Source organism: Poecilia formosa, unplaced genomic scaffold (genome assembly GCF_000485575.1).
Source record: "Poecilia formosa unplaced genomic scaffold, Poecilia_formosa-5.1.2 Scaffold626, whole genome shotgun sequence".
Classification (NCBI taxonomy): domain Eukaryota; kingdom Metazoa; phylum Chordata; class Actinopteri; order Cyprinodontiformes; family Poeciliidae; genus Poecilia; species Poecilia formosa.
Window position 1 is genome coordinate 166,504 of NW_006800565.1, and position 26,695 is coordinate 193,198.

General features: G+C 46.9%; 2 protein-coding genes across 7 annotated transcripts in view; both read right to left on the reverse strand.

The window, feature by feature from the left end:
- Nucleotides 1–99: 99 nt before the first annotated feature.
- Nucleotides 100–10,805, reverse strand: pisd (phosphatidylserine decarboxylase). 3 transcript variants are annotated; one of them, XM_016665849.1, is made up of 9 exons: nucleotides 10,164–10,805; nucleotides 7,053–7,096; nucleotides 6,843–6,979; nucleotides 4,674–4,808; nucleotides 4,495–4,596; nucleotides 4,210–4,333; nucleotides 4,002–4,142; nucleotides 3,773–3,933; nucleotides 100–615 (listed from the first exon to the last, which is right to left on the reverse strand). In XM_016665849.1, the coding sequence occupies exons 1-9, from the start codon at nucleotides 10,217–10,219 to the stop codon at nucleotides 376–378; spliced, it is 1,140 nt and encodes a 379-aa protein (XP_016521335.1). In that variant the 5' UTR covers nucleotides 10,220–10,805; the 3' UTR covers nucleotides 100–375. The 3 variants fall into 3 exon arrangements, with proteins under 3 accessions (XP_016521335.1, XP_007541783.1, XP_007541784.1); XM_007541721.2 differs by lacking the exon at nucleotides 10,164–10,805 and having other exon boundaries at nucleotides 7,053–10,134; XM_007541722.2 differs by lacking the exons at nucleotides 6,843–6,979; nucleotides 7,053–7,096; nucleotides 10,164–10,805 and adding exons at nucleotides 4,961–5,105; nucleotides 5,861–6,786.
- Nucleotides 10,806–10,912: 107 nt separating this feature from the next.
- Nucleotides 10,913–26,695, reverse strand: part of wu:fi75a02 (uncharacterized) — a 24,769-nt gene continuing 8,986 nt past the window's right edge. Inside the window, exons 1-12 of one of the 4 annotated variants that reach the window (XM_016665845.1) lie at nucleotides 18,318–18,490; nucleotides 18,005–18,195; nucleotides 17,185–17,298; nucleotides 16,933–17,112; nucleotides 14,651–15,065; nucleotides 14,287–14,577; nucleotides 13,870–13,893; nucleotides 13,567–13,744; nucleotides 13,391–13,479; nucleotides 12,360–12,431; nucleotides 11,720–11,850; nucleotides 10,913–11,648 (exon numbers count right to left, since the gene is read on the reverse strand). In XM_016665845.1, the coding sequence (XP_016521331.1) occupies nucleotides 11,488–11,648; nucleotides 11,720–11,850; nucleotides 12,360–12,431; nucleotides 13,391–13,479; nucleotides 13,567–13,744; nucleotides 13,870–13,893; nucleotides 14,287–14,577; nucleotides 14,651–15,065; nucleotides 16,933–17,112; nucleotides 17,185–17,290 (1,647 nt within the window). In that variant the 5' untranslated portion in view covers nucleotides 17,291–17,298; nucleotides 18,005–18,195; nucleotides 18,318–18,490 and the 3' untranslated portion in view covers nucleotides 10,913–11,487. Of the gene's footprint in view, nucleotides 11,649–11,719; nucleotides 11,851–12,359; nucleotides 12,432–13,390; nucleotides 13,480–13,566; nucleotides 13,745–13,869; nucleotides 13,894–14,286; nucleotides 14,578–14,650; nucleotides 15,066–16,932; nucleotides 17,113–17,184; nucleotides 17,301–18,004; nucleotides 18,291–18,317; nucleotides 18,491–26,695 lie in introns of those variants that run through there. The other 3 variants (XM_007541724.2, XM_016665846.1, XM_016665844.1) reach the window with 3 other exon arrangements.

Sequence of the window (26,695 nt, forward strand, 5' to 3'; positions counted from 1 at the left end):
AACTGGACCCAGATTGGTCCCAAACTGGACCCAGACTGGACCCAGACTGACTCTGAGCAAACATAAAAGCTTTTTCTGTTCCAGATTCAAACCCAAAGCTGCTCAAAGTAGAAATTTATTCTTTACACATAATTTACAAAAATAAAGACAGTTTACGGCTCTCAGCCAATCAGGACCTCACTGATGATGTCACAGTGCTTTCTACCAATCAGAAGTTCAACCTTTGGCCACAGCCGGCAGTGTGGAGCAGACAGAGCTTTGGTACAAAGCACTCTGGGAGTTTGAGTCCGTGTCTTTTTGTCCGTCCTGCACAAAGCTCTGTTCTCAGAGTCTCCAGCCAATAACAATGCGCTGCGGCCTCTAGCTGTCGGCCAATCAGAGGGTGCCGAGGGCTTCCCCCATCCTGATTCGCTGTCCTGGCTGCAGGTCAAAGGTGAAGTCTGCCGGCGCCTCGAATAGCAGGACGATGGTAGAGCCCAGGTTGAACTCGCCCACAGGCTCGCCTTTACGTAAGGCCACGCCCCCTTCACCAGTCTTCACCTGGTCGCCCGGGGCAACGTAGGTGCGGTCCTGGAACGAACCTTTGCTGTAGCGAGGAGCGTTGGTCCGCAGCTCCTGAGGAAGGAAAGAGACCGGCTCAGACCAAGGCTGCGTACGCACACAAAATGAGAGGCGCCATGTTTTACGCAAGTCGGCATATATAAAAATTAACTTTGCGTCAAAGTTTGTGTAAAAATATGCGCACTTTTTCCCTGGCGTGAAAATGTGGATGTAACCAGGGTAATTTTTTCCATTTCTGTTAGGTTCACTTTTATTTATTTTTTAAATTTAAATATTTATTTTAAAATAAAATCCTCCTTTCCTTAATTTCTTAAGCACAAACCTAAACCAAACACCATTCAGTGTGTCAGTTATCACGTGGTTGTAGGTCACATGACCAGCCGTACGTCAGCGTCTTATATGGCTGCTGCTCACCAGCCAGTAGGAGGCGCTGTTGCAGATGTGCGATTGTAGATCAAAACGTTCTGATTACCCGGTTTGACAAGCGGGGACTGGTGAGTGTTTTTGTTTTGTTCGGAAGCTAGCATGCTAGCGCTAGCTCCTGTAACCGAACCTGATCTGAATGTGTTTTATCATCTTGATGAAGCATTTAATTTGAAAAAATACAAACTCAGAGTGATGAGAAGAAAAACATGTATTGATAAAAGCCAGGGTTGATCAATCAGGCCTGTTTTAACACAGGCCAGGTTTCTGTTCCAGATCCAGATCCAGAACCAGAACCAGAACCAGGATTCTAATTGTCTGTTGCCAGGTGGACCAGACGGTGAGATAAACCACACAGCGAATCAAGACAAACATCACATCCTGTCAACTCCTTCCCATCTGGTAGCAGACATTCAAGCCAAACCTTCATCTTCACTCTGGACCGGACCGCACCGAGCAGAACTGGATCCTGTTTTCATCATTTCTCTCACCTCCATCAAGGAGCTGAACTGGTTAAATTCATTGGATAAAGGAAAAAACATCTTGGATTTCATGAACTATTTTAAACAACTTGTCTGTATATATTGTAAATATCAATACATTTCACTAGTTTTGCACCATTTTGTTGTCAGTGTGTTTTACAAATTACCCTCCCTCCAGCAGTCGAACCCAGGAATTTTTCTGATTTCATTAATTCACTCATTAGTCATTTTAAACTCATATAAATAATAGATGCTAAATGCAGCAGTAAGACAAACCTTGTCTGTGGACAATATCAAACTAAAGAGGCAAAACTCACATAAATCCACTGTAACCTGGTTATTTAGACCAGGAAGCATCAAACCTGATGATTTCATGATTTTAGTGTTTAAATGATGAATCTGAACATTTATTCTCAGACAATAACCTGAAAAATAAAGAAAATAAACTAAAGGAAGGTAAAACTTCACTCCAATGTAAATAATAACTTCCTCAGTTTGTCTCATGAAGATGTAACTCATCGTCTGAAAGCATCTGAGGCTCATTTCATTCTGACTGGAGAGAAAACAGGCTGATCAGCAGATGGATCCACCAGGTTCGGTTCTGATCAGGAGACGATCAGGTCCATCAGCAGCTGATCCAGGTGAGCCGCTACCCGAGGAGCTTTGGCTCTGATGGAGGACTGATCACAGATCAGATCCATCTGATGGTCCATCAGCGTTTAGATTCATCCTGGAGCTCTGAGCAGAACTTAGAGCGGTACCAGCGGTACCGGTACCGGTCCAGCTGCAGCCGTCCTCCAGTGGAGCCGCCCGCTTTGTGAAAGCGCCTTATGGACAGAAAGCATCTCTACTCTGTGAATGCAGCTTCTGCTGCTGATTCCTGTCTGCAGAGCAAACGTCCACATTCAGAGCCTCTCTGGTCTGTAGACCGGCTGGAGGCTCTGCTGCAGCAGGTCGGACCCGGAGGCTCTGCTGCAGCAGGTCGGACCCGGAGGCTCTGCTGCAGCAGCAGGTCCGACCCGGACAGCTTTACTCTTTACTTTTTCTTTAAAATGTATTATTTTTATTTTTGTGAGGTGACCTTATGTCCCTGAAAGAACCTTTTAAATAAAATATATAATTGTTATTATAAATACTAAGATGTAAATTAGACAACAGAGCAGCAGCTGCTCTGTTTCATGAAAATTGGGATTTATCAAGGAAAGGTGTGCACGGCTTTATACATCTGGATTTTTTTTGTGCTCCACACTTTTCTAAATTTTTCCATACACCAAGTTTTAGTGTGAAAACTGCGCAGTGTTTTATGCATGAGGCCCCAGAACTTAGTCTGATTCATGAGAACCACCTACCTGGAGCGAACCCTAACTTGCTTCCACACCTGGTGGTCCATCAGACTTGGTTCGATTGAGGACCAAAGCAACAACATTCAGTACATTTTCAGCTACTGTGGTTCGCATTCACACCACTCTGAGCCAAACGATCCAGACTGACTGAAAAACCTGTTCCCCTCCTGGCCTGTGGGGGCACTGCACCAAGAACCACTGAAGGAATCAACACAAAACCTCTGAAGAAAACCAGCACAACTTCCTGCTTCACAAAATGTCAACAAAAATGGAGCTTAGCGCTGTACGATTTCTCCATTGATATACATCACCTATTAGCTGCTAATGTTAGCGCCTCTCTTGCAGGCGGCCATTACTGCGAGTCACATCTGGAATACCAGACTGGTCCAATGAGCAGTAGTCTGTCACAGAAAGTCAAATTTCTTACCCAATTTCTATAAAATATTAAATTAAAGCTGAGAAAACTGCCGATGTTTTCATACGTAGGCTAACTCATGTTTACTTCTTGGCTATAGAGAGAATGCTAAGAAGAGTTAACTAACTGACCGGACCAAACTGGACTGGACCAGACCGGTCTGAAGCGACGTTGTCAGTTGGATCAGGATTCACTTTGTTAGTCCAATTAGCATTCACACCTGAAACGGACCAGCCCTGGAGTTGGATTAAAGCGGATTAAACTGGGCTGGACTGAATGCACATTTAAGATCCGAGGCATGGATAAATTTCCTGGACTCAGCCGTTTGCTGCAGTTCTGGTTCTGATCCAACATTTTATCATTTTGCTGTTTTACCCCTCAACCTTCTGAACTAAACATAGAGCTTGTAGAGTTCTGATTGGCCGCTGCTTGCCAAGAGCCCGGCTCCAGTAGGAACCGGTTCTTCCCTCTGATCCTTCAGTGGGACCCATCCGGGATCCAGTAGACCCGGAACCACATGGCCAGCCGGACCTCCGGCAGAAACTCACCTGGTCAAAGTAGACCCTGATGGAGCCCACGTTGGTGGCGCCCACTGCCGTGAGGGAGAAGAAGCCGTGCTGCCATTGGCCGCTCAGCACCACGCGCTCGTTGAGGCAGAACAGCTCCTTGACCCAACGGGCCACGCCCGGGTTCACCGACATCAGCGAGCCTGGGGGTGACATGGAGCGGTGAGCGTCGGCACGGCGACGGCCCGCTCACTGCCGTGCCAACACTCACCTGGGAAGTGGCGGCGCAGCTCCACCCTCCAGTCGGCCGGCGAGTGAAAGCAGTGGTAGTCGCCTGGCGCCAGGTAGACGACCACGTGGAACAGGGCGCGGTCCGGAGATGACAGCAGCCGGTCCTGGAAGGACGCCGGGTCTGAAACGGAACCGCACAGGTCAGAACCAAACTGGAACCGGAGTTCTGGTGGGTCGGCGCCGCTCACCTGGGCTTGGCCTGCTGGGTGGTCCCAGGAAGTTCTCCAGGCTGTAGGTCACGCCCTTCACCTGCTCCACTTGCGAGTTCTGGACCCGTCCAAAGTGGAGGATCCTGCCGTCAGCCGGCGATGTCTGCAAACGTAGCCAGAACCCAGTGACCCAACAGAACCAGAACCAGAGAGTTCTGCTGGCTCTTCCCTCCGCACTGAGGCGGTCCAGATGAAAACCCAAATGAACTCGAGTCAGAGAGTGGATGTAAGGTTCTGGTTCTGGTTCCGGTGGGAGGAGCTTACCAGGCAGGAAGCGGCGCAGACGGGTCGGACCGCCGGTTTGAGGCGGCGGCGGAAGAACTCGCCCAGGTTCTTATAGTGATGCAGGTCCTCCACTGCCGCCTCCTGGTGGACAGACAGAGGAACAACAGCGTCAGAGGAGCCGGTACCACTCTGGTTCTGGTTCTGGTTCTTGTCCAGACCTGCATGTTGACCCCAAACGTCCAGATGTAGAGGGAGTAGATAGGTTTGCGGAGCCAGGTGGGTAGGTCTAGTCCGTTGAGCCGGCCCCAGGCCCGGGACACGAGGCGGGTCGGGAAGGTCCGGTAAAGCGCCACCTGCGGGTCCAAACAGAAACTACAGCATCACTCGGCGCCGGGCCGGTTCCGGTTCCCTCAGATCACAGAGCAGCAACAGGATGTACGTATATGGTTGCTCTCCTCCCTTTTTCTCATCATCCAATCAGAAGCCCTGTCAGAGCCGCTCTTACCCGATTGGCCAGCGGCCGCAGGGCATTGACAGACAGGAGGAAGCCGAGGAAAGCAATTGGCCGGTGGTGCCAGGGGGCGGGGCGACAGACACCACTACTGAGCGCGCTCAGACGGTGACGCAGAGCCAAACGAGGCACCCGGAGCCTGACAGGAAGGGGCGGAGCATAAAGGAAAGGGGCGGAGACACGATGGTCAGCTGACAGGAAGACAACAATTTGAAAACTAAACCAGTCAGAAACAGGTGTGGAGTGGGCGGGGCTTCAACGAGCGGCGGCGGCAAGCACAAGGAGGCGGAGCATCAGGAGGGTCAAAGGTCAGCACAGGAGGAGCCAACGCAGCTAGCTAACTAGCCCCCACCTCCAGGTCCAGCTCGGTTCTGGTTCCAGCCGGACCAGCAGAGGGACTCTGAAGCAGCAACCCATCCAGAACCAGCAGAACCGGGCCAGTGGATGAATAATTGGGTCAGCAGGCTTTCAGCAGATCAGATGCCGTCTCCATGGCAACCTGTAATCTGCTCTAATCTGGCTTCATCTCCTGATAATCTCTCTCTCTCCGGGTCAGGTCCAGAACCGCTGACAGCTCTCCCTCACTGAATGTAACGGTTCTGCTGGAAGATCGGATCTGGTTCCTGATCCGATTCCTGATCCGTGTCGGATCAGTAGGTTTCTGGAGTAAAGAAATGATTAAAGGTTCCGGTTTCTGAGCCAGTTTCTACGGAAGCCGAAGCGGACCTGAGCGTGCAGCTGGATCGGGTCAGAGGCAGGCAGCAGCTACAGGTCAGAGGTCGGTTCCGAAGGGTTCCTCTCTCCCACCTGAAAGGTCCGGCAGCTCCACTCCTTCCACCCCCTCCCCCACCGCAGCTGGCTGCGGTCGGGCCGCGGCGGCCTGCAGAACCTCACCATGAGCGCGCAGGTCGGGCCGGCGCCGGGAGCTGAGCGGGCCGACGGCACATGGCGAGTGAGGCTGAGCCGCAGTGGCAGCAGAGGAAGAGGAGGAGGAGGAGGCGGCTGAGGTTATGGTGCCTAGGCTCCGCCCACTCTGCCACGCCGCAGTTATTAATAGCACAAGGATCAGAGTCCGCGGCCTGATGGAAAAATCCGGATCGATGGCCACAATTGGTCCCTGAAACTGCTGAGTCATCACTCTGCTGATCAATACGCTGATTAACGATCAGGTGAGAGCTGACCAATCACAGCCTGCTGCTGTAATGCCTGGTTACTGATTGACCAATCACAGCAGGCTGTCTGACCAATCAGGAGGCAGGGTGGCTGTAAGGAGAGGTGGCAGGACTGTGTGACATCACCTTCACCTTTCACCCAGAGAACCGATCAGAGTGAGGTCATTCACCTGGGTGATGTCACTAACTTGGCTCCACGGGATTGGTTAACCCTGCCCTGTTACATAAGCGGTTCTGCACGTGCTCAGAAAGATAGCCAGCTGCTGATTGGTCGGTTCTGAGCAGGCAAACCTGCAGGTTCATCTACCGAGTCAGAACCATGATCGGGATCCGCTCCTGGAGCAGGAAGTGATGGTGGGGTTACCATGGTAACAGCTCCAGTGTCTGAATCAAGTGTTTACAAACACATGCTTCTGCTGCTGTGGCTTTAATGTTGCCATGGTAACCTGTGTCTCAGTGGGTCAGGTCACAGCATAAAACAGACCCAGGTTCAGAACCGGGTCAGAACCAATACAACTGACAAGACAAAACGAAAAGCAGAAGTGACATCAAAAACGGTTGAGACCTTCTGTGGGGGATTTACCTCCCTCATCATTAGGCCACTCCCTCTTCACATTTAGGAGGCATAAGCTCCACCCACTCTGCTGTGGGTCTCGGTGGGATCATGCAGCTGAACTAGTTCCAGCCCCTAATTTGTGTCTCACCTGAGTGGGCGTGGCTAAATGGGGTGCAGCCTCTTCATCCTGTTGGTCCCGCCTTTTGTACTGCTGGTAACCAAGGTAACAGCCTCCCGTGACGATGAGCAGAGCAAACGGCCGGAGCCGGGGAAGGGGGCGGAGACCTGCAGAGGCAGAGGAAGCTGATTGGCTGACAGATCTGACCTTATCATCATTTACCTCCTTGCAGGGACTCACCGCTGCTCAGGCTGCGGCTCGGGCTGCAGCGCGGCGATGGCGCCCTGAAACACACACAGCGCATTAACGTTCGCCATCACATGACCCCAAACTGACCCCAACCGATGGTCACATGACCCCAAACCAGACCTGGGCATCGTACGGCCCAGACAACATACCCTTAGTTGACTCTGGCCGCAGTGTAAGGTTAACTGGAAATTCCAAAATAAACATACCTTCTAATTTCACCTCATTCATGGACTAAAGCTGCACTGCTTTTATTCTGAAGTTGGTGTTTTTCTTATTCTTGCAAGACGTGCAGTGATTGAACATCATCAGAAGACGACTTTAGCCCTCAAAATGTTAGCTCAGGCTAAAAACAGAAAGGTAGATTCCGAATGTGGGATTTTCAACAAAAAATGGATGGCTAAGTATTTATTTACTGAAGTATGAGGTAAAGTCGTGTGTTTAGTTTGTGGGAAGCAGATCGCCGTGTTTAAGGACTTCAATCTGACTCGGCATTACCAGACGAAACAAGGAGAAAAATATGAAAACTCGACTGCCGAAGCTTTGTTAGCTAAACTGCGAACGCAGCAAGGCCTTTTTTTTGTTTACCAAGCTCCAGAAATGCAGCAACCAAGACCAGTTTTGTGATGACCCACAAAATAGCCAAAAACAGCAAGCCATTCTCGGAGGGGAGTTTGTGAAAGAGTGCTTGGCAGACTCTGCAGCACTAATATGGCCTGAAAAAAACAAAAAAACAGCCCCATTCGAGCAAGTCCCGCTGGCGAACCGTGAAGAGGAGGATCGAGGACATTGCGGGGAACCTGGAGGAGCTACAGCTGCAACATCAAGTGCCAAGTTTGGACTTTTTCTCCTTGGCTTTGGATGGGAGCTGTGATGTCCGTGACCCTAACGCCGGACTAAAAGATTATGGAGGAGCTGGCAGCTATGCAGTCCTTAAAAGGGACGAAGACGAGTAATCTCTTAACGGAGGTAAAATGGACAAGTTGGGACTGAAATGGGACAAATTGACAGGAGTCATCACGGACAGTTATCCAAATCTTACAGGAAAAAATGTCGGACTTTTAAAACGTATGCAGAATAAAATGAGTGAAATTGGCCCAGATCAGGTACTCAGCCATGCTAGGAGCATTGCATGATGGGTTTTCAATGACCTTTAAGGATCTCAGAACAATGGAGGGTAAAATGCATGTGATTTCCCCTCTTTTTACCTTCAGTATGGATGATGCATCCAGTGATGTTCAGCTGGAAGTCAATGAACTGCAGTCTGATGCAGTAATGACCGAGAACTTTCCTAACATTAGGAAACATGCTCAGAAGATGTTTGTTCTCTTTGGCTCTACCTACATTTGCGAAAACATACTCGGTGATGAAATTTACAAAATCCAGATATAGATCCTTTCTCACTGATAATCATCTGTCCACTGTGCTTCGCATCTCCACTGCAGACATTCAACCTGACTTTGATGCACTTGTTAAAGCCCAGGAGAGATTAGATTTCTCTCACTGAACAAGGAAAAGGAACACACCAAATGAGGTGGCTGGACCACAAATGTAGGATGTTAAGGCACCAGATAGCAGTGAACTTTATCTGGAACCTTTTTCTCAAAATCACAGTTCAGTCACAGTTCAATATGTTGTTTCTTGCTTAATGTTTGGAGCACAAAGACAATGTTGAGATTCTTTAAAATGATCAGAACCTTTACGTAACTTTCCAACGGTATATGAAACTCAAATGTGTTTTGGAGTGAATGTGATGGAAAATATTCACCAATATGAGACACAAATAGTTAACATTTTGTCTACCATTGTTTTGAGAAATTTGTGTGAATAAATAAATTTTTTTGGAAGGCAGCCTCACTTTTTCATTGCATAACTTTAACATGTACTAGTCTTGCCCGCTTGTCAAAACAATGCCATTTACTGCTTTTTGTTAAAAAAAGAAATACAATAAATATTATGCAGAATTGAGTTCAGACTTTTGGCCCTCCACAATATTTTCTGTTTCTTATGTGACCCCATGGAAAAAATAATTACCAGCCCCTGCCCCAAATCGACCTCAACCTTTGGTCACATGACCCCAAACCGACCCTAACCTTTGGTCACATGACCCCAAACTGACCCCAGGCTCCTTTATGCACCGAACGGTCCAGAACCTCAACTGGAACGGCTTGAAAAACATACAAAGCATGCTGGTACCAGACCCAGCTAAAACTCGGCCATGTTGGTTCTGTGGTGAAGGTCTGCAGAGAAGAACCACAGTGGCTCTACCGGGTCACAGTGCCAGGCCAGGAAAACAAGAACCCCTCCCCCACATGTTGCTGCCATCAGGCAGGAGATCCAGAACCACCTGGAACTCATTCAGCTCGGCTCCAGCTGCCTTCAACAGAACCAAGCAGTACTGGGCTGGTTCTGGAAGTTCTACTGGGTTGAGACTGGTCTGACTGGGAATCAGCCAGAAGGATTAGAGAGCGACAGAACCGGGCCAGACTCCGTTCATGCAGAACTTCAATGACAACAGGAGAACCACCGAGGTTTGGCACAGCTTCCTTCAAAATGGCCCTGGTACCGGGCCCAGCTGGTACCATCTTTCTAATTTAAAATGGTCAGAACATTTTCTGGTCGACACCAGAACGCGCCATAATAACCGGTCCGATCCAGAATAAGACCGGTGCTTCATGGTTCTGCTGGTTTCATTCAGGAACCCTTTGATGTTCTGAGGTTCCGGGTCCATCTGACCCTGTTTCTGCCCATAGAACCAGAACCTGGAGAAGCCTGATTGGTCTGGCTGGTTCTGGTAGAACCAGCCCGGGTCCATATGGGCTGACGATAATCTGTTTCCAATTTAACTTCAAACAATACTACTTCCTCTTCCTGTCAGCCTAACTTCCGGGCTGCAGGTGTCACCTGCCATTCGAACCTTCTTGGGTCCGGTCCAGAGCCGCGTCTCCAGGTTCGGATCCATCAGCTGATCAAGGACGGTTGAGCCACGGTTGCCGGTCCACCGGACCCTGGACCAAACCTTCGGCTCGCTACCTGACGTCATAGCCAGCGTCCCGCTGACGTCAGCGTGTGCTTAAAGAGCTCAGCTGTTCCAGTTGAATTTACCTGCAGCATTTCCTGGATGCTCCGCTCAACAACCTCGCTGCTGCCACCGCCATCATCTTCGTAGGATGTGACGTCAGCAGATGTTGCGTCAGGCTTCTGCTTCTTCCTCTGAAGAGGGTTGCGCAGGCGCATTGATGTTCCCTAGCGGTATCGGAAATTTTTTAGATAAAGGATAAAGGAGAGGAAATGGATCTCCAGATAGCAGAACGCGTCAGAACCCAAAATGAATCAGAACCACCTAAACATATGTAGCAAAAGTAAATGACATTAGGTCAACAGAACCTGGAAACTGGACCGGACTGGACTTGAGGAGCAGAACCTCCAGGAAAACTGGCTAGGTTAGTGGACTGGACCGGGTCGGTTCTGTTCCTGCGAAGTCTGCTCAGTCTGGCTGGACAATACGATTCAACCAGAACCTTTTAGAACCCCCACCAGAGTTCTGATAGAACTTCAGTACATCAGAACCACCAGACACGAGTGAAAATCAGAACCAGAGTTCAAATGATTAAACGGACCTGAAGCCGCTGAGAAGCTTGATAAACCAGCTGGAACCCAATCTGGTTCAGAACACGTTCTGGTTCCAGCTTCACTTGCAGAAACCTCATCTAGACACCAGAAAAAATCCTGATTCTGGAGTCCTTCGAAGCCGGACTGAGCCTCCACGGACCTGCCCGGTTCTGTAAGACTGACCAATCACAGCCTGAGCTGCTGGCAGACGATTGGACGATTGGACAGCCAGAAAATGTTTCAGAGAGGAAATGACTTTATTTGTCCAAAAATACAGTTTTCATCAGAAATAAACATCACAGTTCACAACACTCCGGAGTACCACAGAGTACTACAGGGTACCACAGAGTACCACAGAGTACTACAGAGTACTACCGGGTACCACAGAGTACTACAGAGTACTACCGGGTACCACAGAGTACTACAGGGTACCACAGAGTACTACCGGGTACCACAGAGTACTACAGGGTACCACAGAGTACTACCGGGTACCACAGAGTACTACAGAGTACCACAGAGTACTACCGGGTACCACAGAGTACCACAGAGTACTACCGGGTACCACAGAGTACTACAGGGTACCACAGAGTACTACAGGGTACCACAGAGTACTACTGGGTACCACAGAGTACTACAGAGTACTGCAAAGACTGGCAGCTGAATGAGGTTTTTGTCCACAGGTGTATCTGTAGGGGGCGGAGCCTCCTGGAGGGGGCGGAGCCTGATCCAAGACTCAGCCTCTGCAGACATGTCTCCATTCACCCCTTCACACTGTCACCATTGTTGTTTCCATTTATTCAGCTGTCAGGAAATGATGTCACACGTCCAGGCCCTGCTGAGTCAGGAAGTCATCGAGCTCACTCAGGCGCTCCACCAGCATCACGTCAAGGTCGCTGCTGTCATCCAGCCCCCCGCCGTGGACGTGTCGCCGCACTGCTCCTCGTTTTCTGGGCACCAAGGAAACAGGAAGACCCACCCCTGGAGGAAACAGGAAGCAGATCAGCGGCTGATGCTGATGAAGAACTAGAGGTGTTGGGTTCATGGCGGACCTTGGGGCTTCTTCCTCTTCCTGGGCTGAGTGAAGTCAGGGAAGAGGAGGAGCCGGCGACGCTTCTGCTGGCCAATCAGGAGCAGCGCTCCATCCTTCTCCCGAGGCTCCTCAAATATGGTTTCCAGGCTCCTGCAGGAAACACACAAAGCATTCTGAGAAGCTGAGTTGAAGGCACGCCACCACCTATGGGCAGGGGCGCAACTACATATTATTCAGGTGGATGCGAAAACATAAACTCCCCCCCAAAAGGAAGGTACATAAGGGTTTAAGGAGCGTAGAAAACATACGGTCGTTCTACCCCCTCCAGACAAAGACACGTGAAAGGTAAAACTCGCTACATTTACATTTACATGTGCACGAGGTGAAGGAGAGTAAAGGCGCTGTGAAGTGAAGGCATCATCGGGGCGCCGCCCCTCCAGACGGGGTTTTGACGCCCCCTCTGGTGCAGCGCCCCTATGCGCTGCATACCCACTTTTTGCGCCACTTCCTATGGGTTGTAGCCCTAAATGATGTTAGCAACAGTCATTAGCCAATCAGGATCTAACGACTGACTGCCCTGATTTTCAGCACTGACTACAGGAAACATCAACACCAGAACAGATCCTGTCGGATCTCTGAGGTCTGGTACCGGTACCTACCTGATGTTGGGCGGGGCCTCATAGTTTTTGTTGGTGTAGATCTCCTCCAGGCTGAACTCCTTCTTCTTCAAACTGAGGAACACAGGAAGAATCATCATCATTAACCAGAACCGCCCTGAGATCGAGTTCTGACAGGTCCACCAGAACCTTCCACAACCAGATCTATTGGCAGTGTTTCTCTGCTTTAATTGGACAGAAACCAGGAAGTTCTATAGTTGTGGGAGACAAAGTGGATGGAGACGCTGGTTAAATCCAGAAGGTTCTGAGGATTCAACTGGGTCAGAACCAACATCACTCTGGAGGAAAATTTGGAGAAATCCTCAAAATTAAACTGGAATTTAATTTTAATTGGGAAAAACTGTAACATGGGTCTGAAATTATTACTGGGTCGGGTGAAGTCCAGCTTCCTTGAATGTTGGTTCTGATGGTCAGACGGGATGTGGAGGTCCAAACCGGACTGATGTGCAAAAGTTATAGAGATCTTCATGATGACCGTTCTCCTCTAGTACCCGTTTACACAGCGCCGCTCTTCAGCTCAACCATAACCTGTTGCTGCAGTCCAGCCGCTCATTAAGAAGTGACCTTTCACCTTTCGGCACGCTTTGAAACCAGGTTTCAGATTGGAACCGTCCTGTGACGCCCCGGCAGAGGAGCCAAGGACTGAGAGCGCACAACCACAGAACCAACAGCTTATTCTGCGCTTCAACAGCCGGATAACAACAGAAACAGTTGCGGACAGCTGGGAAAGAAAATGTAGCAGACGGGTTACTGTTAAAATACTAGCAACACCTAGTGGCCTGGCAGGACAACTACAGCTGACGGGAAGTGTCTTGGCGACGCAGTGTAAACGGGAAACGTTTCCCCACCAACATCAGAAACAGCACCGCTTTCCAGGCAGCAGAATGGCCAAACACAACTAGGTGACTTTATCATATATTAAACTGAATATTTATGAGGTTTCTACGGGATTCCCAAGACCCATCCGACTAATTTCCTGCTGAAAGCTGGAGAAACATTTACTGTTTTCTTACCGTTTCGCTTTGGGCAGTCCCATTGGTGTGAGAGGCGTCTCCCGCGGCGACGCACGGCGTATTCTGATCTGCGACACTCGTTTACTGAGCTGGGTCACAAGAACCACCATCATCATCATCATCATCATCATTACGATCATCACCATCATCACCATCATCATCACCATCATCATCACCTTCACATTTGTGCTGTGAAACTCTGAGAGCGCTGCTGATTGGTCAGCAGGGAGGGCAGCAGACAGCCCATTGGCTGAACATAAATTCAGTGGCAAGGCTCGTCGCCTTGGCAACCACAGGCTCCAGGTACTGTGATTGGACCGCAGCTTGTGATGACCCTGGGGAGAACCTGTAGAGCTGAAACAGAGATAGGTTCACCTGTTAGTGCTCACGCACACACCAGACACACACACACACACACACACACACACACACACACACACACACACACACACACTGTGTGTTTTCAGGTAATCTGTTACCTGGTCATCAGTCTTCTTATGTAGCTGAGGGTGAAACAGAAGTTAGTTAGTAAATAAATAGATTAATGATGTAACTTATTAATCAGCTGATTGGTAATAAATCAGGAGAAACGGGAGGAACCAACGAGACCATCACCATGGTAACAGACTCTGGACGCAAACCATACAGGAAAACCCGGAGTACGCCATTTCCAACGGCAACGTCCGGATTAACCAAACAGCGCAGCTCCATAGCCAGACCGACCTTCTGCTGGCAGCTATAGTGACCCCTACAGGGGTGATGTGGAACTGCTGCCGTTCAGGCCTGAGCAATCACGTTAAAGCTTTCACAGAGCGGCGGCTGCTGCCTTGCAGCTAGGGAGTCCCGGGTTCAAATCCCACCAACCCCTCCCCCATCCCGACGGCCCCGCCCACTACCTGTGGTCGCTGTCCAAACTGGGCGGTGCCGTCCAGTCCCTCAGAGGACGCAGAGGATTCCAACAGGCTCCGCCCTTCACCCAGTCTAACACCGTCTCCATGGCAACGGCAGACAGGTGTAACACGGGGGCGGGGTTCTGGAGCCATGGCTGTAGGTGGGTCCGGTTGGAGGACAGGTGCGTGATGATGTCAGAGAACGTCCACTGTCCCGGTAACACAGCGAGGCCTTGTGATTGGCCGCAGGTCTGGCCAATGACAGCTGCCTGCACAGGAAGCAGTGCATGCTGGGAGCTAGGAAAGAAGCAGAGCAGGTCAGAACCGCATCACCTGGGAGCTCCGCCCACCTTTAGAGACCCGGACTCACCTGTAGCCGTTCTTCCTCACCAGCTCGCTGAAGCCCTGCTCTGACTGGTCAACCCTTCGTCTGCGTTTCCTCTGGTTGAAGTCATGGAGGACGAGATGCTCTGCCTCTTCTTCCTCAGGTCCTCCTCTTCCTCTGACAGAGACCGCCATCTGACCCACAAACCTCTCCTCTTCCTCCTCCTCCTCTTCATTCCCTGGAGGAAGAAAGCCTTCATGGCTTCTCCTCCTCTTCCTCCTCCTCCTCACCTCCTCTCCTTCACTGTCCCTCCTACTCTGCTCTGATTGGCTGAAGCTGCAGGAAGGATTGCTCCACTTCATCAGGTCTGATGAAGTGGAGGGTGACCATGAAGAGGAAGTGATGACGTGAGGCGACAATGCAGATGAGGAAGAGGAGCTGCAGGTGATACTAGGAGGACCTGGTGAGGAAGAAAGCAGATGAGGTTAGGTGACTAAGGCAGATGATAAAGGGGGAGGAGCCTCTGGACACCTGGCAGTAGGCTCCTCCTCCTCCTCAGCAGTGTTTCCCCCAGTTTATTACAGGCCTGGCGGACCGCCAGGCTTTACACGCTCCCGTGCCAGGCTGACCGTTGTGTGTGTGGTTTTTAATAAGTCGGACTGCAAAGCGTTTCTTCTGCGGTGAGCATTTCACTGGCAGGGCAGTTATTCATGAAAGAAAGATGGGTTTATAGTTTTTATAGTTGATGCTCCACCAATCAGACTGCCGGCGCCTCTGAGCGTTGGCTGCTTCGCGCGCTGTTGTGCCTTGATCTCTGAAGTTCCCCTCTTGGCTGATCGCTCATAGAGGCTCATTTATATCAACCCCCTGTGAGGATCCATGTTTCCTTGTAGAATTGATCAAGGTAGGAGTCGAGCTTAAATCCACCTCATTTGCTCTGCTAGTGCAGCTCAACATTCACAGGTGACCCTTTCGAGGTGCAAACAAAGCATTTCATGCGCCGTGTGCATTTACGTCTCAACATGCTGAGTGTGTTTCTGCTCTGATAAAGTTCCCGGTTAGCTGGTGCGTTGTGGTTCACTCTGTTGAGGAGCTTTTGTGCTCGCCTCGTGACTAGCGCAGCACGCTGGTTTGTTATGCTTTGCAGCAACACAATGCATATTAAATGCTTTGTCTACTTAAAATCAGGTTCAGTTGCTGTGCAGCCGCGCAGAGATCAGAACAACTCGTCCCATAAAGCTCGGGCAACCGAGAGTTTCTGTGGCGCTAATTAAAAACTCAACAGACACAAAGTGGAAGAGCTACTAAAGCCACATAAATTAAATCTCCCGTTTGTCCGTCTACATCCAGCAGATGCGCAGTGCAGCGGATTTAGCTCATCATGCAGGGCCGGTCCAATGTTGAATGAGGCCTTGAACAGATTTTGATTTAAGGGCCCCATCAGCACCACTAACAGCATTTCAACATAGATTTAGTGAAACCTGGGAGAGGGGGCCTAGTTTAATTGGCTGAGCAGTCAATTATAATTGTACTTTACTAAGATGTATTTATGAGCATCTAAAACTCTAAGATTAAACTGAGAACACCAAATTGTTTATGTGGTAACAAAACAACCTAATTATGAAGATTGTTCTCTGAACTTTTACAAAGTAAACTTGCCAGCTTCTTAAAATCTTAAATGTAAATGTTAAACAATTTAAAATCTTTTAATTTATCTATGCTGAAACCATTAAGTCAAATTTAGCAGCATTGATGTTCTCTTAGTTTATTTATGCCTTGGGCCGGCTACAAATGTGATCAGCATCACATGGTGTTTTTAGATCCACTAACTCATGACAACTTGGATTTAACACAGATGCAGATCATTTATATTTATTTTAATTGTATGTTTTTGATTAGTTGCTTTTAAGATTCTATAGTAGTTTCTTTAAGTGTTGTCTGCAATGTTTTCCAGTAACATAATTACTCAGTAATATTTTACATTTCCTGTCAACTTAACATCTTTTAATAGAAAACCCCGATGGACCACCAGGTGAGTTGTGCTCCAGGCCTGCTGCAGCTGTACCAGCAAGGGGTCAAATGCACTTAAAGTTAAAGGAACATATGCAAAATTCATCAGTAAAATGCTCTCAATAACTGCATTAAATCATTTTAAAATTTATCAATGCACCTATAAGGGTTAATAATCCAACAACAGAGACAGTTTTAGAGTTTAAACATAATTAATCTGCATTTGTCGTAACGGTAGAAGACCTTTTGTCACATAAACAATAAACCCCAACTGCCAGCACCCCATCAACCGCTTCAGTCGCAGAAAATGGACCAACCTCCTCTTCCTCCCTCCTTCCTCCTCTTCCTCCTCTTCCTCTCCAGAGAGTCCAGACGGCGGCCGAGCGATGACAAAGCTCCTCGCAGGAGGCGCCGCACCTCCATGCGGTGAGCTGCCAGGAGGCGGGGCAAGAGGGAGGCGCAGGAGCAGCAGGGCGGGGCCGGGGGGGCGGAGCCTCCTGCAGGTGAATAGCTGGAGTTAACACCTTTACCTGTGGACGCACAAATCAACAAAGAAGAGACAAAACCACCTGCAAGAGCCTCATCTGCATTGGCCAATGGGAGATCATTGGGCAGGGTTTCTGCTGTCGGGTCACTCCCCCTGCCAAGGGTCTCTGTCAGGGGGCGAGAGAGCATCTCAAAGCCTGGAGAGAGAAAGACAGAGGTGAACTGAGAGAAAACCTGTATCTTTGATTATTGATCGGTTTCCAATCAGAGGAAACTGGTTCAAAGCCTGACGCTCTGGACCGGTTCTAGACGAGGGAGGAAAGAAACAATAAAACATGACCAGTTATCAGCCTCAGCCAATCAGAGGCCAGGAGAAACATTGCAGTCTGGTTGGTCTAAAGACAGAAAAAACAGCAGAACGGTCCAGAACCAGAACCCTTCTGGACCAGAACCTCCTCCGCCTGTTCTTGTGAGTCTGGACTGATTCTGTGTCCAGGTGTCCAGCAGGTTGGGACACCTGGACCCATCCAGGAGCATGATGGAGCTGTCTCCATGGAAACCAGGCTGGTTGACCTGCAGGCCCTGAGGGGGGGAGGGGGGGTCATTAGGAAGGTCATAGAACCTGAAGGGTGGGTTCTGGTCATGTGATCAGATTTAAGATGGACAGCAACGTGACCCGCCGCCGGGTTTGATTTAAGGGGAGGAGGGTCCATCTGGGTCATCTCCTCGGCTGTAGTCAGAACCAGCCTGACCCACATATTTCCCAGCAGATCCAACAGGTTCTGGATCTGGTCGGGACTGTAGGCGCTCATGCAGGTAGCAGATCCTAGCTCCAGTTAGCATACTGAGCGGCGTGTGGAGCTCTGAAAACGGGACGGACCGGGACATTTAGCGGCAGGTTACCTTCCCGGGGTCCGCGGGTCTCCCGGGGTCCGCTAGCTGCTCCTCGGGCTCATTTCGGCGGCTTCCCGGCCCACTGGAGCCGGATTATCCGCACCGATCGAGGCTTCAGTTTTTGGGACCGGCGGAAGGCTAGCGGAAGTATTTCTAACATATTTCCGTCGGGGATTTCAAAATAATATCATTCAAAAACTCTAGAGCGAACATAAGGGGCAGACTTTCAAAATAAAAGCCACGATAAAACGATAAAATGTTTGAACCGGGCTTAACTTGGTTAATGGTTCGGCTGGGAGATTTAGACCAAAACGAAATTCACCTCCAATTCCTATCCTCATGAGGCAGAGAAGTAGTTTCCAGATCAACAGGAAGCAGTTAGTTTCTTTTTGGTTCAGTAAAACCCACATGAACTAAACCCTACCGAACCTTCTCGAACCAGGCTGGCAAACATGCAGGTAAAAGCTCAGAGTTCAATTTGCTTTTGACTACAATCTATTGTTATTATTAGATGTTGGAAACAGACTCGACCAGAGCCCGTTGCCATGGTAATTCAGTCACGTGGTTGGAGCTTTCCGGGTATTTGTATTAACATTTGCACGTGGGGACGGAGAAAAATAAGTCGTACCTAAAAAAGTATTATAACTTAGTCGAGTGTGCAGACATGAATATGCAGACGCCTCATGGAGCGGGTCGGCCCAATACGTCACAGCGTCCGCCATATTGAATGTGGCTCATCTGCCAGTAAAACAATACAAGTAAATGGACCAAACTTTATAAGGCGTCATTGTACAATTAAGTTAGTTTCTCTCATTGGCATATTCTGCCTCACACTCTAATATATTTGAGAATTAACGAAAGTAGTAAAGGTAACATTTCTAACTTTTTGATGTCTCAAGACAACTTTACAGGCGTCCTATAATATTACAAGGGAGACTTCTCCATTGTCATTGTCTGAATTTCTTGTCCTAACCCTTCTTTAATTTTACCCTTGAATATGCTAGAGTTAAGTCTTCATAGAAACAGGGTTTTTGTTTTGTAACATCTACTTTTATATCAAGTAGATGTTAATGATCTGAAAGATCCATCAGCCTAATATGACATTTTTCTACTCAACCTAGATCCTTGTTATACATGAAAAAGTAATCAATTTTTGAATACGAGTAGTGAGCTGCTGACACAGAGGATGCCAACCTGCCGCCGCTGTTTTGTGGTTCAGTTATCATCATGTCAAAAATATGATGCGATACACACCATGTCACCAAACAGCACAATGACCATTTATGGTCATTGTGGATTTTAGCATGGGCTTACCGGGGCAGCAGCCCAGGGAACAGCACTTTGGGGGCCCCGAAAGATGCTTTGTATTTTTGTGAATGAAAAAGGTCAGAAAGCCTTAATTTTATCACTTGTTAAGAGGATTTTAGAGGTGCTGTTGAAAAACTCTGATTTGTTCTGGCAAACGTCCATCTTGAATGCTTGATTATTATTGGTCCAAGTTTGACACGTCTTACACTTTGGGGCGGAGCATCAAGGAGGGATTTCTCACGATGGCGGACAACATAAAGTATGACAGCAGAGCGCGGGAACAACAAAAAAAAGAAGAACAGAGAGGTGATGAAGAAAATATCCGAGCCAACAGGATTTTTTAAACCTCATATTGGACATGGAACAGAACAATCATCTCTCTCCTTCTTAACCGTTAGCCTTCCTATCAGCTCTACAGCTCTGCGGTCCACCAGAACCTGGATCTGATCTGGTACCTGAGGTGTAACAGGAAGGGCAAACTTCTTCACTAGTCACAATGATGACTGGATAACCAGACAGTACTGATCCTGCGCTTTGGATAAAAACTGATGAATTCATGTGAGCTTAGAAGCAGGAAGCTGTCAAAATATGGATGTTAATTTTAAAGCATCAGAACAGATTTACAGAAAATCAGAAATGATTCTTCTCCAGATCAGGCTTTGAAAGTCAGGTGGTGAGTACATCCACACAGGCCGAGTTATCCTCCATCCAAATGGGTTTCCTGACTGGAAAAACAGAGCAGAATGATTAAAGAGCAAGAAAACAGTGAAAGTCACAGAAAAATAATGCGACTGCTCTGCTTGCTCAATGCAAAGTTAAAAACAGTGGAACTAGATTTAGCCTCCAGCTAGCAGCGGCAGGAGGAACTGTCTTATTCATATGGCGAAGGGCTGACTGTACAAATTAGCTAATGTGTTTCCAGTCAAAAATCCAGTCATCACTGAATAAAAAGTTTTGACAGATTTGGCTCTTAGAGTGGGAATACTCACCCTGACTATCTGAGCTTGGTAAGGAAATAAACCTGATAATTAGAAAGATAATTGATAAAAATTGAAAGAGGGAGGGAGACATAAAGATAGAAATTAATAATAAATAATTACAGAACATAGAGGATGGATAGAGAACATTGTCAAGTTTTTCTTCCTTAGGGAAGTTCTGTTGAATATTCAAGATGTTCAAGTACTTCTTTAACTACTAAATATATGTAGTTTGTAATAATGGTCTTTACAATGATTACAGTAATCAATTGTTCTGCAGACATTTTGAAAGTTTAAAAAGAAAGCAGCGGTTGCACCGATTGCAATTTTCTGACTGATTGTTGATCTTTAAAAAAACCTGACTTGCTGATGTTTTGTGTGTGTGTCTATGTGTGCAAAATATAGCAAAAAAAGTCACTAAGTTGGCAACCATCGGTTGACTGAAGTAAACCTTGCATAGAGAGATGACCTGGTGGGCGGGGCCGTCCATCAGCCTCTCATGGTGGACAGTGGCTAATTTTTTTTTCTTGTAGGTAGATAAGGTTGGTGGATAGAATCGGTTCCACAAGTCACGACCAACGCTGACCACCCAAAGGGAAGGAAATCAGGGAGTATATATATATATATATATTAAACACGTGTTTAATATGCAACTGTATAACCATGATTAAGTATGGCCCCCAATCTTGGCTCAAGCCCAGGGGCCTACATCCTCCTAAGTCTGGCCCTACACCTTACAATAGACAAACACCAGAGTTCAAGCTAGATATGCTGGCATGCAGTCAAGTGAACACAGTTAGGTAGCTCCTCTGTGTTCCTGGCTGTAACAGAGGAAGCCAACTTGATCCTTGTCGTTATGAACTAACACCACCATCATAATGCATAGCCATTATGCCAAGCGGGGTCTGATATACCCCCACCGTTCCACACAAGGGTGAAGTTACTAGGCTCAATCTCAGAGGTGGAGATTGGAGGAATATTACTGTCACAGTTTTAGCAGTTTTCCAGACCCACATGCAGGGATGCACTCAGGAAACTAAATAGTTCAAAGGATTAATTTACAGGAAAATATGTTAAATGTATGATGAAGGGTCCGCTGATGGCCAAGCTGGTCAGGACCGACACGGTCTGCGCTCTTGAGAGACAGATCAGGGATGTCAATATAAAGAGCAAACTTGGACTGGGACTTGTGAATTGAATTTACTAATGCTGGGGAATTTCCGCGAGTGAGAGGTGATGGGGATCGAAGAGTCCTGGAAGTGATCTGACACGACAGGCACTACTCACAACTTGACAGGTCGTCCCTTAGTTCTGATGAGGGGCGCAGATGAGGGCGGGGCAGGCCCGAACCCCGAGGAGGAGAGGAGAACCATCTTTAGCCAGCCGAGTCTAAAGCCCTTTTCACATTGCAGGGACCGGCTCGGTTCGACCCGGTCCCATTGGTGCTATGGCCTGGTCATTTTGCATTCAGCAGGATATGTCATGTAAATCGACCCGTTGCTAAAGCTACCGAGGCGATCTCCCCAGCGACCACAGAACAGTTTCCTTCTTTGGTCTCTTTCCTGTGTTTTTTTTTTCTTTGTGCGCTCATGAGCGAGGAAGCTGAGGGAAACGTTTACCTCAGCTTTACATTTAAGAAAAAAGAAAAAAAAAAATCTCATCTGAATGTTGTCTCTGAGCTGGACTCGCGGCCAGGCGGGATTTCCCGGCTGGAGCGACGCCAGATGCGGAAATCCCCTCGTTCACAGCCTGGTCGACTTCTGATCGGTTCATTGGAGAAATGCTATTTACATTTAACGTTAAAATCTTTGGCTGGAGAGGCGAATGTAATCCCAGTGTAGGGCAAGAACAGAATATGACGGAAATTTATTGATGCAGCATATTGAAATGTTAGCCATCGAGAAAGTCTAGCGCTCCTCTGATCCAGAGATCTGGTCTTTGTCCCGCCCCCACATCCAATCAACCAATCAACAGCTAACTCCAAACCGGCCCGGTCTGGCCGGCCCGATTGGAACCGCAGCTCTCTGGGTTCCAGGGAACCGGGCGGTACCGGGTCCAGCTATGTAGGGTGAAAGTGGCTTAAATACTCCATAATAACTCCTGTAGGTATGCAGACTTCCGGCTGCTGGGTCGTACAATCCAAGACTGGGTCAAAACAGTGATCTTGGTAACCTTGGGCGAAAGAACGTAAATCAGATAATATACATGAAAACAGATACAAAGGATTTCTAAGGGCTTTGAGTTACCACGAGGGTCAACACTCTGGCGCTGAAGTGCAGACTGCCGCTCCTCTTATGCTCCTAGGATCAGGCTGATGACCCGCAGGTGTGTGAACACGCGGGGTGAGCTGCGTGCGCCCTCTGGTGGAAGACTGGCAGCAGTACTGTGACAGAAGATCCCAGCAACTACCTCTGCTTTTTCTTTTTTCCTAATATTTTGCCCTTTTTATTGGGTTAAGAACTCCTTTTATATTAGGCTGTGATTCCTAGTGGTGACAATGAAGCCATGGGTTGTATATCACTGCATATTCAGAACAAGTAAAATAAGTGACATCCCTAAGCTACTCAAAGAACAACTTAATCAAAACTTGATATACTGTCAAGCTTTGTAAATCAAGCTAACACACGTCCATTTAAAAGCTTCCTTTTCTTTTGGTCTTATTAACGACTTTAATGGTGTTATAGTTTGTGAGCAATTTTGAGGGAAAACCGTGCAAATCTGTGGTTGCCAACAGCCCTCCGGTGGCGTTACTTGGTTATAGTGCTCCATTTCCTAGGAGGTGTTTCTTCCTTTTTTGTTTTTTCATTTTCCTTTTCCCCTCCAGGTGTGGTCCCTGACCCCAAATAAAATTGAAATGTTACGGCCACTTATAGCTGAAGTGCAATAAAACAGCCAGTATAAAAGGAACAATATTTATTATTACAAAATAAGAGGGTGTGTATTTGCAAAAACAATCGATAAACAAAATAAATGAAAAACAAGGAAAAAAGAAAATCAAACTATAAAAGAACAGCAGGGTACAGCGACAACTGCAAAAACAACAACAAACAAACGCTTATTAAATCTTTGCAATAAAAACATACAATTCAACCAGTTAAAAATGTACAAAGCCTACTTGCAGTGTCGACCAACCACATGCCCAGGTGATGCTACCGTCAGATCATCAAAAATGAAGTGTGGCCCTATATAAAAACACCAGGTCAACACTGACTTAATATAATCAAATTCAAAGAATTTTGTCCTTACCACAAAACAACAAACACACAAACCTCATCACAAACTGGAACGCCTGGGCCAACACACCTGGTCGAACACAGAGGAAATTGACAATTGGCCACCAGTCTGCCAGCTTCCTTTTTATGGGAGCTCAAGATGTGGAGGAAGCGACCCCTGGTGGTTCCACCTGTTACAGACAGATAAAAAATAAGGATCTGCTTCACTTCAAGGTATTTGCATTGCCAACTTAACACATGTGGGGCATAACCATGATCCAATATTACTCTTTTCCCTGTCAGCATGAAAGCCTTTTGTTGAAGAAGATTTTAAGTTATAATATTTCTTCATAAAGAAACTCTTTGGCTCGATCTTCTTCGATCCCAGGTTCTCCCGGCAGGCCGCGTGTAGCCACACAAAAACAACAATGAGTGCAGATGTCACAGAATTACAGAGTTTAATCCAATAAAAGACAACGCATAAAATTACAACAGAAACTGCAGAACAACAGAGACATACATTCATTTATCTGAGACAAAGAGGATAGAAAAAGACACGTCTTTGGAGAGTGCTGATGCAAAAAAGCAAAATCAGGCAGCAATCTGATTTGTTACTCCTGTGTACAAACTTTTATAGTAAAGGCGTGTTTTTCCTGTTTAATATATTCAAATAAGGCGTACCTCTGCTTGACCAACTGGAAGCTGTCCTGGACCTTCTTAAAAGCTATAGTGCTTGGTGTAATTACAGGGTTCAGCCCCATGAAGACTAACTGAGACTTAAGTAAGTATTAAAAAAATGTAAATTAGAGACTTCCAGGTGAGCGAGCAAGATGGCGCCAGCTTAACCAAGTGGTTCCCCGACACAGAGGTCGCATTAACCGAATATTTTCCGTATTTGACCGGTTATTTTTTTTTAAACGACCAGAAAATTTAAAGCCCGTCCGTCATTTGACAAGTTCTAATCTGTGAAGGTATGAAGTTTTGTTTTCTGTGTTTAATAAGTGTATTTTAAGTATAATAAGTGCTAGATTAATTACTGTTCTTGTAAACTAATGTGCTTTGGAGCACTTGAACTTTGTTGAACAGTGCTAGAACTGTTTTGGCAGATATTTAGCTGCTCTTATGCTACATGAAACATTGCTAATGAAAATGCTACATCCATGTGCTAACAGGCGCTGTGGAGCAGGGTGATGAGAAAAAGCCTGTTTTTACTATTTTCTGCTATTTGAATGGAGGAGCATTAAAAGTGCCTTCAGCTCAGCTGTTGTCTGACTGTTATTTCCACAAGACACAATGCAGATTCAACTACGCTACACTAGCGCGACCTCTGCCCCGACATATCTTAAAAATCAAAGTTTTTTATCCAAATGCGGGATATAAAATACACTTAATAGTGACTCAGAATGCCCAAGTCCAAATCAAGGAGCACTCTGCTGTATGGACAGTCGATGTTAAGAGAAGAAGAAACGAACGAAGAAGGTATGGCTAATCTTCATAGAGAATCTACTCCGAGACAAACTGGACCTCCTCACATCATTTGACCTGGGCATTGGAAGAGCTCACCGCTCTCTGGGACCCAGAGCTCCACCTGAAGCCCCCGTTAAATTCGCCATATCTAAGGTGAAAGACCAAGCATTAAAACGAGCCTGGCAAAAGAAAGGGTTGAGAAAAAATATTATTTTTTGTGTTTAATATAGTTTAATCTTTTTTTGAACAAATTTCTTAATTTAGAACAGGTTTGTGTAATGACTTAAAACTAAAACTATTGCTTGGTAAATATTCAACTTATGGGAAGGAAAATAGAGATCAAAAGGGAACTCCCACTGAGCTCCTGCTGTTATCAGAGGACAGGAGGCCATAAAATTAGCATCTGCAGGAAGGCAGCATCACTTGGATGAGCAGGAGAGAAGTTTGCTCGGTTCACGGAAGATCAAAAGTCTCCAAAACTAACATCTGGGACGGTGTAAAACTGAATAAAACATAGAATGTTTAAAACAACTAGCATTTAATTTGTAAGACATTTTTCTTAGTTATTAATAGCATGCTCTGACTGAAAATAGTTTAATCGTAGTTATAGAATTACTAATTTGGTCATTGATGAATGTATTTTGAAATTGTATTATTTGCTACAATATTGGAATCAAATGGAAATGTTTGTGAGTGAAAAGGGTTAGGGTTGGGTTTAGTTTTAGAAAATTGCTCAGGTTTATGGTGAAAGGGTTTTGGAAAATGATTGTGTTAATTTTTATACTCAGGATTGAATATTATGTTTTATAGGTTAGAAAAAGGAATTTTACCCCGTTCTGTTCTGTCCTGTTGATTTTATGTATTACTTCTGGTTTACGCCAGGACTCAATCTTTTGAGGTGCTGAATGCAGAAGAACAAAGTTAGGTTTGTGGAGATGACCTTTGCTGGAACTAATTACAGAATTTAAGTTTGTTCCTGAGGAATCTGAGTGGGGAGAAAAGCAGGAGAGATTCCAGATTTCACAGCGATCTGTGAAATATATTTCTCTGTTTCTCTTTGCCCAGATGGCCTTAAAACCGCAGGAGTTCAGGAGAAGCTCTGCTCTCCTTTTGTTAAACAAAGGGGAGAAAATGGCTTTTGATCGTGGAAGCAAATTGTAAGGAGGTTCTAACTAATATTAGCTGTCATTTCGCCGGTGGACCCACATACTGTATAGTAATATTCTACTCACAAAATGGAAACAGTAGTATGTCCGTCTTACTTGTGAAAAATTATCTTTTGGCCCTCACGTCAATAGTCCATCGATTTGAACAAAATATCTTGCAGTCCTGAGGCTTCTGCTGCCTTTTTGGTTTAGTTAAGTAGGAGGGACGACCGCTCCAAGATGGCCACCCAAGCAGCCAATCAGGGGCCTACTCTTTACGATTTCTATACTACGCCCTCCTAATGGTAGGCAGAGCTTCATAAACCATACCTGCAGGAAGTCTTCAGGAGACTGAACACCTGGTTTTCCTCAGATTCAGAATCACTGACGCCCTCAGGGTCAGTTTTCAGGTTTGATTGTTGTCTTTATTTTTCAGTTTAATTTATATGGAGCTAAATTCTACAAAATTCATAGACTTTCTCAGCACCAAGTTGTTTTTCCTCTCAGAAGAATGTGCCTGACCTTTACCCTGCAACCACACCTTGACCTGCTCAGATTTCAGCGTGTGTGTGTGTGTGTGTGTGTGTGTGT

Bases quoted from the DNA above. Each gene is read 5' to 3' on its own strand.
- pisd (XM_016665849.1), bottom strand. From the start codon at position 10,219: ATGATGGCGGTGGCAGCAGCGAGGTTGTTGAGCGGAGCATCCAGGAAA. The intron at 4,597-4,673 runs GTCTGGACAAGA...TCTGTCCACCAG, and splicing joins CGTTTGGGGTCAACATGCAG to GAGGCGGCAGTGGAGGACCT. The intron at 4,334-4,494 runs GTAAGCTCCTCC...CTACGTTTGCAG, and splicing joins TCTGCGCCGCTTCCTGCCTG to ACATCGCCGGCTGACGGCAG.